This window comes from Symphalangus syndactylus, chromosome 14 (genome assembly GCF_028878055.3).
Source record: "Symphalangus syndactylus isolate Jambi chromosome 14, NHGRI_mSymSyn1-v2.1_pri, whole genome shotgun sequence".
NCBI classification, from domain to species: domain Eukaryota; kingdom Metazoa; phylum Chordata; class Mammalia; order Primates; family Hylobatidae; genus Symphalangus; species Symphalangus syndactylus.
The window spans coordinates 116,032,584-116,044,371 of NC_072436.2; the positions used below are offsets into that span (position 1 = coordinate 116,032,584).

The 11,788-nt window shown below is 50.7% G+C and overlaps 1 protein-coding gene across 1 annotated transcript; it reads left to right on the top strand.

Annotated features, from left to right (window-relative positions):
* The first annotated feature begins 1,347 nt into the window (after window positions 1-1,347).
* Window positions 1,348-2,471, top strand: LOC129462334 (developmental pluripotency-associated protein 3-like). Its single transcript, XM_055242267.2, has one exon. The coding sequence runs from the start codon at window positions 1,394-1,396 to the stop codon at window positions 1,874-1,876; it is 483 nt and encodes a 160-aa protein (XP_055098242.1). The 5' UTR covers window positions 1,348-1,393; the 3' UTR covers window positions 1,877-2,471.
* The last annotated feature ends 9,317 nt before the right edge of the window (window positions 2,472-11,788 follow it).

An 11,788-nucleotide genomic window follows, 5' to 3' on the forward strand; every position in this document is an offset into this window, starting at 1 on the left:
TTGCTCAACTGCACTCCAGCCTGGGTGACAGAGTGAGACTCCGTCTCAAAAATAAACAAACAAATAAATAAAAATAAAAACAAAACAGTTTTTGGTAAATTGAAATCTTTTTTTTTCTTTTTATTTTTTTTGAGACGGAGTTTCACTCTTGTTGCCCAGGCTGGAGTGCAATGGCACGATCTCGGCTCGCCGCAACCTCCGCCTCCCAGGTTCAAGCACTTCTCCTGCCTCGGCCTCCTGAGTAACTGGGATTACAGACATGCACCACCACACCCGGCTAATTTTGTATTTTTAGTAGAGGTGGAGTTTCTCCATGTTGAGTCTGGTCTCAAACTCCTGACCTCACGTGATCTGCCCGCCTGGGCCTCCCAAAGTGCTGGGATTACAGGCATGAGCCACTGCACCTGGCGAGATTGAAACCTTTTTTTTTTTTTTTCGAGACGGAGTCTCGCTGTTGCCCAGGCTGGAGTGCAGTGGCGCGATCTCGGCTCACTGAAGGCTCTGCCCGCTGGGGTTCACGCCATTCTCCTTCCTCAGCCTCCCGAGTAGCTGGGACTACAGGCGCCCACCACCTCGCCCAGCTAATTTTTTTTGTATTTTTAGTAGAGACAGGGTTTCACCGTGTTAGCCAGGATGGTCTCGATCTCCCGACCTCGTGATCCGCCCACCTCGGCCTCCCAAAGTGCTGGGATTACAGGCATGAGCCACCACCCCCGGCCAAATTGAAATCTTAAAGGTATGTTACATTAAGTTAAATAATAGGTATTCATTAAATGTCTGAGTCATTTCACAGTAAGTCAAATTACTGAAGCACTAATTGCTGAACATACATTTAAAGCATGTATACTCTGGCGTCTTGTTTTTATAGAGTTTAGCAAAGCTAAATATATTTGGCCCTGGTAATGAAAGAGATGAAAAATTCTATTATGAGTTGGAGTTCATCTGCAAAAAGCTAACATAAAACACTTCATGGCCAGGTGCGGTGGCTCACACCTGTAATCCCAGCACTTTGGGAGGCCATGGCAGGTGCATCATGAGGTCAAGAGATTGAGACCATCCTGGCCAACATAGCGAAACCTTGTCTCTACTAAAAATACAAAAATTAGCTGGGCATGGTGGTGCATGCCTGTAGTCCCAGCTACTTGGGAGGCTGAGGCAGGAGAATCGCTTGAACCTGGGAAGCGGAGGTTGCAGTGAGCTGAGATCGCACCACTGCACTCCAGCCTGGCAACACAGTGAGACTCCGTTTCCAAAAAAAAAAAAAAAAGAAAAGAAATTAAGGTTAGTAAGAGTAAAAAATTATAATCAATATATGTAATTAAAACATCTAGAAATAGAGTTTCTGCTAGGTTTCAAAGATCCAGGAGAAGCTTAGTGTTGTGTCAAGACGCCGATGGACCCATCACAGAAGTTTAATCCAACCTACATCCCAGAGTCTCCACAAATGCTCACCGAAGAAAATTCCCGGGACGATTCAGGGGCCTCTCAAATCTGCCCTGAGGCGTTGATAAAGAACCTTAGTAACTTGACTATCAACGCTAGTAGCGAATCTACTTCTCCTGTACAGGAAGCTTTACTCCGTCGACAGGCTGCAAAAGCAGCAGTCCTCAAGGAAATGGCAGATGAGTTGTTTTACGAGGGGAGAGGAATAAGAACATTGCTGTCTGTGCAGAGAGAAAAGTTGGCAAGATTGAGATACATATTACTCGGCAGAGTTCGTACGCATGAAAGAATACCAACAAACAATGGGCTTAAGGGAGTTAAGAAGGAACCAAGACCATTCAAATGTCCCTGCAGTTTCTGCGTGTCTAACGGATGGGATCCTTCTGAGAATGCTAAAATAGGGGATCATGACACCAAGCCACTTCAGCCATAAATCTTATTCTTGCACCTTTTTTTCTTGCTGGTAATTTTATATGGCAGGTTGAAAAAGCTACTCTATGCTAGTATAGACTATACACCAATAATTTTGATGAGTTCTAGGATATATTTTTCTTCTTGTATCTTTTCCTACTATGATACTAGTAATTCATAAGGGATCTGTGTAATCTGAATGTATTTGAATAACTTTAGCCCTACTGTTTGATTTGACCCAAAGAAGCCAAGACGATATAAGTATTCCCATGTGTCTTAGAAGCCCAAAGTCAGTGAGATGAAACCCAACATCAAGAAATTGAAGCAAAGTTACTTGTGGATAAAGAAAGCATTAGGTAGTTTGGCTATAGCATAATTAGAATTTCTGGCTTTCAAAAATTTGGATTGCAATCACAGCAAACTTTGTTATTTTTAGTTTTCAGTACAAAAAGGTGTTTATATAGAAACAATAAAGTTGACATTTGAGTACCTTTTAAAAAAAAAATAAAATAAAATAAAACATCTAGAAATAAGCCAGGCTTAGGCCGGGCGCGGTGGCTCACGCCTGTAATCCCAGCACTTTGGGAGGCCGAGGCGGGCGGATCACGAGGTCAGGAGATCGAGACCATCCTGGCTAACACGGTGAAACCCCGTCTCTACTAAAAATACAAAAAAAAAAAAAATTAGCCGGGCGAGGTGGCATGCGCCTGTAGTCCCAGCTACAAGGGAGGCTGAGGCAGGAGAATGGCGTGAACCCCGGGGGGCAGAGCCTGCAGTGAGCCGAGATCGCACCACTGCACTCCAGCCTGGGTGAAAGAGCGAGACTCCGTCTCAAAAAAAAAAAAAAAAAAAAAGAAATAAGCCAGGCTTATGAGATGTTTATTAAGCTCCCGCCTGTAATCCCAGCACTCTGGGAGGATGAGGTGGGCAAATCACCTGAGGTCAGGAGTTCAAGACCAGCCTGACCAACATGGAGAAACCTCATCTCTACTAAAAGTACAAAATTAGCCGGGCGTGGTGGCACGTGCATGTAATCCCAGCTACTCAGGAGGCCGAGCCAGGAGAATCGCTTGAACCTGGGAGGCAGAGGCTGTGGTGAGCCGAGATCGTGCCACTGCACTCCAGCCTGGACAACAAGAGCAAAACTCCGTCTCCAGAAAAAAAAAAAATGTATATATACACACATATATATACATGTATATACACATATACATATATATACACATATACATATATACATATACATATATACACACACACATACATACACACAGAAATAATAGGGAAAGGGAAAGCAATTCTGTATGCGAGGGAAGGCATGTTTTATAAGGGAAGTTATATCAATGAATTTTGATTAAAGAAGGATAATCATTTTTGTCCTAACATAGAGTGACTATTCCACATTGGGAAAGAGGAAAAAGTACAAGACAAATTAAATGGATATGAGAAAGTTGGCTGACCATGGTGGCTCATGTCTATAATCCTAGCACTTTGGGAGGCAGAGGTGGGAGTATCATTTGAAGCCAGGAGTTTGAGACCAGCCTGGGCAAAACAGTGAGAACTTGTCTCCACAAAGATTAAGAAATGAAAAAACAGCCAGGTGTGGTGGCATGCACCTATAGTCTCAGCTACTCTGCAGGCTGAAGTGGGAGAGCTGCTTGAGCCTAGGAGCTCCATACCACAATGTAGTGAGTTATGACTGCACCACTGCAATCCAGCCTGGGTGGCAAAATGAGACCCTATCTCTTAAAAAAAAAAAAAAAAAAAAAGGTCAGGCTCGGTGGCTCATGCCTGTAATCCCAGCACTTTGGGAGGCCGAGGCAGGCAGATCAGGAGGTCAGGAGTTTGAGACCAGCCTGACTAACATAGTGAAACCTCGTCTCTACTAAAAATACAAAAAATACCTGGGCGTGGTGGCAGATGCCTGTAATCCCAGCTACTCGGGAGGCTGAGGCAGGAGAATTGCTTGAACCCCGGAGGTGGAAGTTGCCGTGAGCCGAGATTGAGCCACTGCACTCTAGCCTGAGCAACAGAGCGAGACTCTGTCTCAAAAAAAAAAAAAAAAAATTGTAGAAGGTCGTGAGAGAATACATTTAAAGGAGGAGCTTCATGTTTTGTCAAACTGGCTATAATTGAATGAATTGATTATGAGGGTTTTATAGAAGAGCCCTAATGTCAAAAGTACATTGGTGTAAAACTAGAAGTTGGTTTTCTCCGATTTATTTATTTATTTATGTATGAGACGGAGTCTCACTCTGTTGCCCAGGCTGGAGTGCAGTGGCCAGATCTCGGCTCACTACAACCCCTGTCTCCCGGGTTCAAGCAGTTCTCTACCTCAGCGTCCTCAGTAGCTGGGATTACAGGCGCCCACCACCAAGCCTGGCTGATTTTTGTATTTTTATTACAGACAGGGTTTCGCCATCTTGGCCAGGCTGGTCTTGAATTCCTGACCTCGAGATCCACCGCCTCAGCCTCCCAAAGTGCTGGGATTACAGGTGTGAGCCACCATGCTAGCCCTATTTATTTATTTTTTGAGGCAAAATCTCACTCTGTTGCCCAGGCTAGATGGAGTGCAGTGGTGCAATCTCGACTCACTGCAATCTCCGCCTCCTGGGTTAAAGTGATTCTCATGCCTCAGCCTCCTGAGTAGCTGAGATTACAGGCACCTGCCACCATGCCTGGCTAATTTTTGTATTTTTAGTAGAGATAGGATTTTGCCATGTTGGCCAGGCTGGTCTCGATCTCCTGACCTCAGGTGATGCACGCCCCTCAGCCTCCCAAAGTGCTGAGATTACCACACCTGGTCGTGTTTGGATCATTTTCTAAAAGCAGTTGATATCTACATTCAAAAGTTGTTTCTTGGCTGGGTGCAGTGACTCACGCCTGTAATCCCAGGACTTTGGGAGGCTGAGGTGGGCGGGTCACCTGAGGTTAGGAGTTCGAGACCATCCTGGCCAACACAGAGAAACCCCGTCTCTACTAAAAATACAGAAACTAGCCAGGCTTGGTTGCGCATGCCTGTAATCCCAGCTACTCAGGAGTCTGGGGCAGGAGAATTGCTGGAACCCAGGGGACGGAGGTTGCAGTAATCCAAGATCGTGTGTCATTAGAACCACAGTGAGGGCCGGGCGCGGTGGCTCACGCTTGTAATCCCAGCACTTTGGGAGGCCGAGGCGGGCGGATCACGAGGTCAGGAGATCGAGACCACGGTGAAACTCCGTCTCTACTAAAAAATACAAAAAAATTAGCCGGGCGTGGTGGCGGGCGCCTGTAGTCCCAGCTACTCGGAGAGGCTGAGGCAGGAGAATGGCGTGAACCCGGGAGGCGGAGCTTGCAGTGAGCCGAGATCGCGCCACTGCACTCCAACCTGGGTGACAGAGCGAGACTCCGTCTCAAAAAAAAAAAAAAAAAAAAAAAAAAAAAAAAAAAAACCACAGTGAGGCTGGGCGCGGTGGCTCACACCTGTAATCACAGCACTTTGGGAGGCTGAGGTGGGCAGATCATGAGGGGAGGAGTTTGAGACCAGCCTGACCAACATTGTGAAACCTCGTCTCTACTAAAAATACAAAACTTAGCTGGGCGTGGTGGCGCACACCTGTAAACCCAGCTACTCAGGAGGCTGAGGCAAGAGAATCACTTGAACCCAGGAGGCGGAGGTTGCAGTGAGCTGAGATCACGCCATTGCACTCCAGCCTGGGCATCAAGAGCAAAACTCTGTCTCAAAAAAAAAAAAAAAAAAAAAAAGAAAGAAAGAAAAAGAAACTACAATGAGATGAACAATAAAAGAAATCTCTCCTCAAAGAGCCTCACGCTGTGACCTCCAGTCCCTGAATGAGACAACCACCACCCGCCCACGATGGTGACAGAGTGCTGCTCATGCCTACATTTTGGCCAATCTCTCATCACGGATAGGCTGACTGGAAGGACAACGTTGTTTGTAAAAATCCTCTTTGGGAAGTCATTGGGCTGCGGTGGCTCCAGTCCTTCAATTTGTCCATGAAGAAACCATGCCCTATGGGAACCACACAGTTAATCCAGAAATGGCGCCAGCCTGAAACCACCAGCCCTAACGAGAGACTTTCCACTCGAACCGTCGAGTTGTTTTCCTGGGTTTGCTTCTGCAAATGCTTGGTAAGTGTCCTCCTGGCTCCCCCTGGGAGTGCTAGTCACCCACAGTCTTGTGATAGGAGGGTTCACTGAGCAATACATGCTCAAATAAACTTTCTTTCTTTTTTTTAACTTTTTAATAAATAGAGATGAGGTCTCACTATGTTGCCCAGGCTGGTCCCAAACTCTGAAACTCAAGTGATCCTCCCACCTCAGCCTTCCAACGTGCTAGGATTACAGGTCTGTGCCACCACACCTGGCCTCAAATAAACTTTCTTATGTTTTAAATTTTTTCAGATAAACTTTTTTTTTTTGAGATGGAGTCTTGCTTTCTTGCCCGGGCTGGAGTGCAGTGGTATGATCTTGGCTCACTGCAACCTCCACCTCCCAGGCTCAATTGATCCTCCTGCCTGATCCTCCTGAGTAGCTGGGTCTACAGGCATGCGCCAGGCTGGAGTGCGGTGGCGTGGTCTCGGCTCGCTGCAGCCTCTGCCTCCCAGCCGTCTGCCTTGGCCTCCCAAGGTGCTAGGATTGCAGCCTCTGCCCGGCCGCCGCCCCGTCTGGGAGGTGGGGAGCGTCTCTGTCTGGCTGCCCATGGTCTGGGATATAAGGAGCGCCTCTGCCCGCCCCGCCCCTCACATCTGGGATGTGAGGAGCACCTCTGCCCGGCCGCCACCACGTCTAGGAAGTGAGTGGCGTCTCTGCCTGGCTGCCCCTTCTGGGAAGTGAGGAGCGCCTCTGCCCGGCCGCCCCATCTGAGAAGTGAGGAGCGCCTCTGCCTGGCCACCCCATCTAGGAAGTGAGGAGCGCCTCTGCCCGGCCGCCCCATCTGAGAAGTGAGGAGCGCCTCTGCCCGGCCGCCCCATCTGGGAGGTCTACCACGGAGGCCAGACGCAGCGTGGGTGCTGGACGTGGTGGCTCACGCCTGTAGTCCCAGCACTCTGGGAGGCTGAGGCGGGTTGATCACTTGAAGCTAGGAGTTCGAGACCAGCCTGGCCAACATGGCGAAATATATGAAAAATACAACCAACCAACCCAGCAACAACAAAGCAGGTCTACCCTGGCGTCATACTCTAATTTTTTCTATTTTCCTCCCTTTCTGATCCTTTATCCCGCTTTCTTTTTCTTCCTCTTCCTTCTGCTTCTTCTTTGTCAAAGACATAGAGGATTGAGTTATTATCATTGATCCATACAAAGTCCCTCTCTCATTTATTTTGTTTCATCCCCACCCCCCATTTCTATTCCCCATCTTCCCATGTGCAACCTTCCTAATATGTTTGATATGCATCTTTTTGTTTGTATTTTTAGAAAATGTTTGTTTTGTGTGCAAAAAAAAATTAACTAAAAAAAAAAGAAACTACAAGGAGCAGTAAGTAAACCTGGAGTGTGCCGAGATGTGCTCGCTAAAGTCGGGGCTATTGGTGCCATCGGTGACTGTGCATCCTCTGCCTTAGCCTGCTTACTGACACTATCTTAGTAAAGTGGGCTGCATTCTCAGGACGTGTGGACATTCTATGGGCCTTCTGGGAGACGTCCTGTATGGCCATAAACATTTCGTAATCATAACTGGTGGCCAGCTTAAGATGTGGCTATTTTAGGCTGGGTGGCTCATGCCTGTAGTCCCAGCACTTTGGGAGGCTGAGGCAGGAGGATTGCTTGAGCTCAGTTTGAGATCAGCCTGGGCAACATGGTGAAACCCCATCTCTACAAAAACTACAAAAATTAGCCGGATGTGGTGGTGCATGCCTGTAGTCCCAGCTACTCCAGGGGCTGAGGTGGGAGGATTATTTGAGCCAATATCAGGCTACTGCACTCCGGTCTGGGTGACAGAAGGAGACCCTGTCTCAAAAACAAAAAGAATGTGGCTATTTTCAGACAGCATGAACCTTATAGCTGCCTTGTGAGTGCTTAGCTACACATTTTAAGATGGAGTCACTCTGGTTGTTTTATTAAACCAGAGGCCTGGTAAGCAGAGGTCCCTAACACTCTCACACCGAAACCACAATCATCAACACAGAAGACTCCTGTGACCAACAGTTGTGGGAGTTTTTCCCCCACATACTAAGCACTGGACATCAGCAGGGTGTCCTCAGTTCAATTCCAACACTATCTGCCCAGTGCCAGCCTCAGGTCCCACAGGTGGGGGCTCACAGGACTGCCTCCCCATTCCCCATTCCCCAGTCGCAAGTTTGGGCTCTTGAACTTCTGACTGACTGGCTTCAGGTTGGCGTTCCCATGACTCTCCTCTTTGGGGTCAATTAATTTGTTAGAGCGATGCACAGAACTCAGGGAAACACCTTCACTGGTTTATTATAAGGGATGTTACAAAGGATCCAGATGAAGCGATGTGCAGGTTGAGGTGCTGGGGAGGGGCCTGGAGCTCCCATTCATCCCTGTGGTGTCACCCTCTGGGTTAGTTGAACTAACCCTGTCTCCAAACCCTGTCCTGTAGGGTTTTGTCAGCATTCCTTTCCCAGGGAACAGGGCGGGGCCCTCTCTGGGGAGGGTCTTAAGACTCCCAATCAGGCCGGGCGCGGTGGCTCACGCCTGTAATCCCAGCACTTTGGGAGGCCGAGGCGGGCGGATCACAAGGTCAGGAGATCGAGACCATCCTGGCTAACACGGTGAAACCCCGTCTCTACTAAAAATACAAAAAATTAGCCGGGCGAGGTGGCAGGCGCCTGTAGTCCCAGCTACAAGGGAGGCTGAGGCAGGAGAATGGCGTGAACCCCGGGGGGCGGAGCCTGCAGTGAGCCGAGATCGCGCCACTGCACTCCAGCCTGGGTGAAAGAGCGAGACTCCGTCTCAAAAAAAAAAAAAAAAAAAAAAAAAAAAAAAAAGACTCCCAATCAGAAAGGCCCGGGGAAGATTCGAGTCCTGCTTTGGGGCACGTGAAAGAAGGAGACGGATTGTTTCCCAGGTCTAACACACCCAAAAGACACAAGGGCCTTCCCCATCATAACACAACACCCTGTCTGGGGTGGGGAGTGAAGCGAATAAAAAAGGTAGACGGACGCTGGGCGTGGTGGCTCACGCCTGTAATCTCAGCATTTTGGGAGGCTGAGGCAGGTGGATAACAAGCTCAGGGGTTGGAGACTAGCCTAGCCAACATGGTGAAACCCCGTCTCTACTAAATATACCAAAAATTAGCCGGGCATGGTGGTGCATGCCTGTAATCCCAGATACTCGGGAGGCTGAGGCAGGAGAATCCGGGCGGCAGAGGCTGCAGTGAGCCAAGATCACGCCATTGCACTCCAGCCTGGGAGACAGGGCAAGACTCCGTCTCAAAAAAAACAAAAAGTAGACGGGAGGGAGCAGAAGACAGCCTGCAAGGCGGATTCTCTGAGTGAAATCTGTGAGGCGGAGAGGTGAAGGCCAGTTGAAGAAAGGAGCCCAGGAGGACATTCCCGTGTGGAGAAGCAAGCGCAGCCAGCCAGCTCCTCTCCACCACTGGACGCTCCCATTCCTTGTAAAGGCCCTTACGGAGAACCTGGACCCCACAAGACCACACTTCCAAAAGTGGAGACCACAGGCTAGGCCAGCTAGCGGCCCTGCTCTGGGAAAATCCCTCCTGACCCCATTCCCACTGCAGGAGGTATCGCTGCATTGAATGACACGACGGCCTGCCATCTCCTCGTGTAGTTATTCCACAGCGAGGACAGCGTCGTGGGGTGTGTGGAGACCCCTCTGGGGGCAAGGACTCGTGCTGGGTCCAGGTGACCTCTGACAGCAGACAGGCACCATTCACTGCACCAGCTGGGGAACTGTGCCACTGCTCACTGAGCATCAGCACAAGAATGCAATTGTTGTACTTATGAGCTGATGCGTGGTGAGGGCAGGCACACTCCCCAACCTCCCAAGGGCTCCACACTGTGTATCCCCACTTCATGGATGGGAACACCCAGGTGGAGGCCCCGGGCTTTGCCAGTAAGAACTGGGGTTTGAACCCAGTGATCTGCTCTCTGGAGGACAGGCACCATCCTTAAGAGGATGGTGACTCCTGGTTTCTGGTGGACATCCTGAGCTGGGGCATCAGCTGTGACGGCCCCCACAGGCGACGTGTCCACTCCTGGTCTCTGCAGATGAAGCCCGGATGGAGTAGGGATCCAGGCGTCTCCCTGTGGAGACGGCCCCTCCTGTACCTACACCCCCTGACTTCTGCGTGGGCTGCTGGGCTACCTGAGAACTTCCTGGCCCCCACTGTCCACACTCTACCTTCGCTCTCCCTCCACAGAAGCACAGTATTGAAAGTTGCCAGTTCTATGTACGTAAAGACACTGGGATTAATTAACTGGAGACAGAGTCTCACTCTGTCGCCAGGCTGGTGTGCAGTGGCGCGATCTCGGCTCACTGCAACCTGCGCCTCCGGGTTCAAGCAATCCTCCTGCCTTAGCCTCCCGAGTAGCTGGGACCACAGGCGTGCACCACTATGCCCACGTAATTTTGTTTGTATTTTTAGTACAGACAGGGTTTCACCGTGTTGGCCAAGCTGGTCTTGAACTTCTGGACTCAAGTGATCCACTCCCCCTCAGCCTCCCAAAGTGCTGCGATTACAGGCGTCAGCCACCGCACCCAGCCAGACACTGAGACTGAGAAAGAAATTTTAGCCTGGCCAAGAGCTCTTTCCAGCAATTACGTGTCCAATGCCTCATGACTCAAGTCATGGAGAAGAGACAGGTTCTGCAGGGGCTGGGGTGCTGAGGACCCTGGGAGCAGGGGTAGGGGCTGCAGCGAAGGAAGTCACACGAGGGAAGGGACTTTGGAGGACTCCCCAGGGAGGAGCCAGATGCCACAAGTCAAAAGTAGCAATAACTAGAATTATAGCTTAGAAAACACAAATGCAGCGCTAAGACTTGCCGAGGTTCTACACAGTTCAAAAACTGTTCCTCTCCCATCTAGAACAGGAGGAAACTGGGCTTTGATGAGGTTAACGGCCCATGGCCGCAGTCAGCAGCGGAGCCCAGGGCTGCTCCTTAGCCACTCTAGATGCCGAGGCAGCAATGGCACCTCCACGTTCCACCCACTCTCAACAGCCCTCAAAGCGCAGCTCGGATGACTGCAGGGCGGTTTGGCGTCCAGGGCCATCCTCTGGCTCATCTCTCGAACGCCGCCTCCGACACCCGCCCAGCACGACCCAGCCTGGGGGTTCTCTCTGCAGGGGAGTGGTCAAGTGGGGGGGCCCTCGCTCTCGTGTAAATGCAACATGGGGCAATGCAGGATAGTGTCCGGCATTCAGGAAAAAGGGCCTTGGTGGAAAGAGCGGCCAGCCAGGAGAATCAAGTCTCTAGGCCTTTTCAGAGCCGAAACGCAGCCAAGCGGGAAGGCGGACAGGCGCTCAGGGCTCCTGGGGCAAGGAGATGCCCCTTCCCTCCTCCTGCGGAGAGCGGTCGCCAACCGCTCCCGTGCCTCCTCTTCTAGCCCAAGGAGTTCGCCCGCGTCATCCCTAAGCCCAACAGCAGCCCCCAGGGATCCTCACAGGTCATAAGCCCCTCTGCGCCGCGACAGTCCTCGCATCCAGCCCGGGGCTGGGAGCGGGGGTGACTGTCCCCAGCACGGCGGCCAGAAGGCCCCAAATGCGGAGCCTGCCCAAGATGGCGGCCACGACTACCCCGCGACAAGGCGGACCCGAGCTCCCTGTGCCCGAGCTTGGAGCCCGCCGGACCGCACCAACACGGGAACCTCCCCTCTGCCACTCCCGAGACGGCGTCACCGCCTCCAACGGCCATCCCCAGCGTCGAGATGGCGGCCGCACGCCCCTCGGTACCTCCCGCTTCCAGATCACTTAAAATGGCGGCAGCTGCAGGGCGGCACGGGGCGGGGCTGCGCC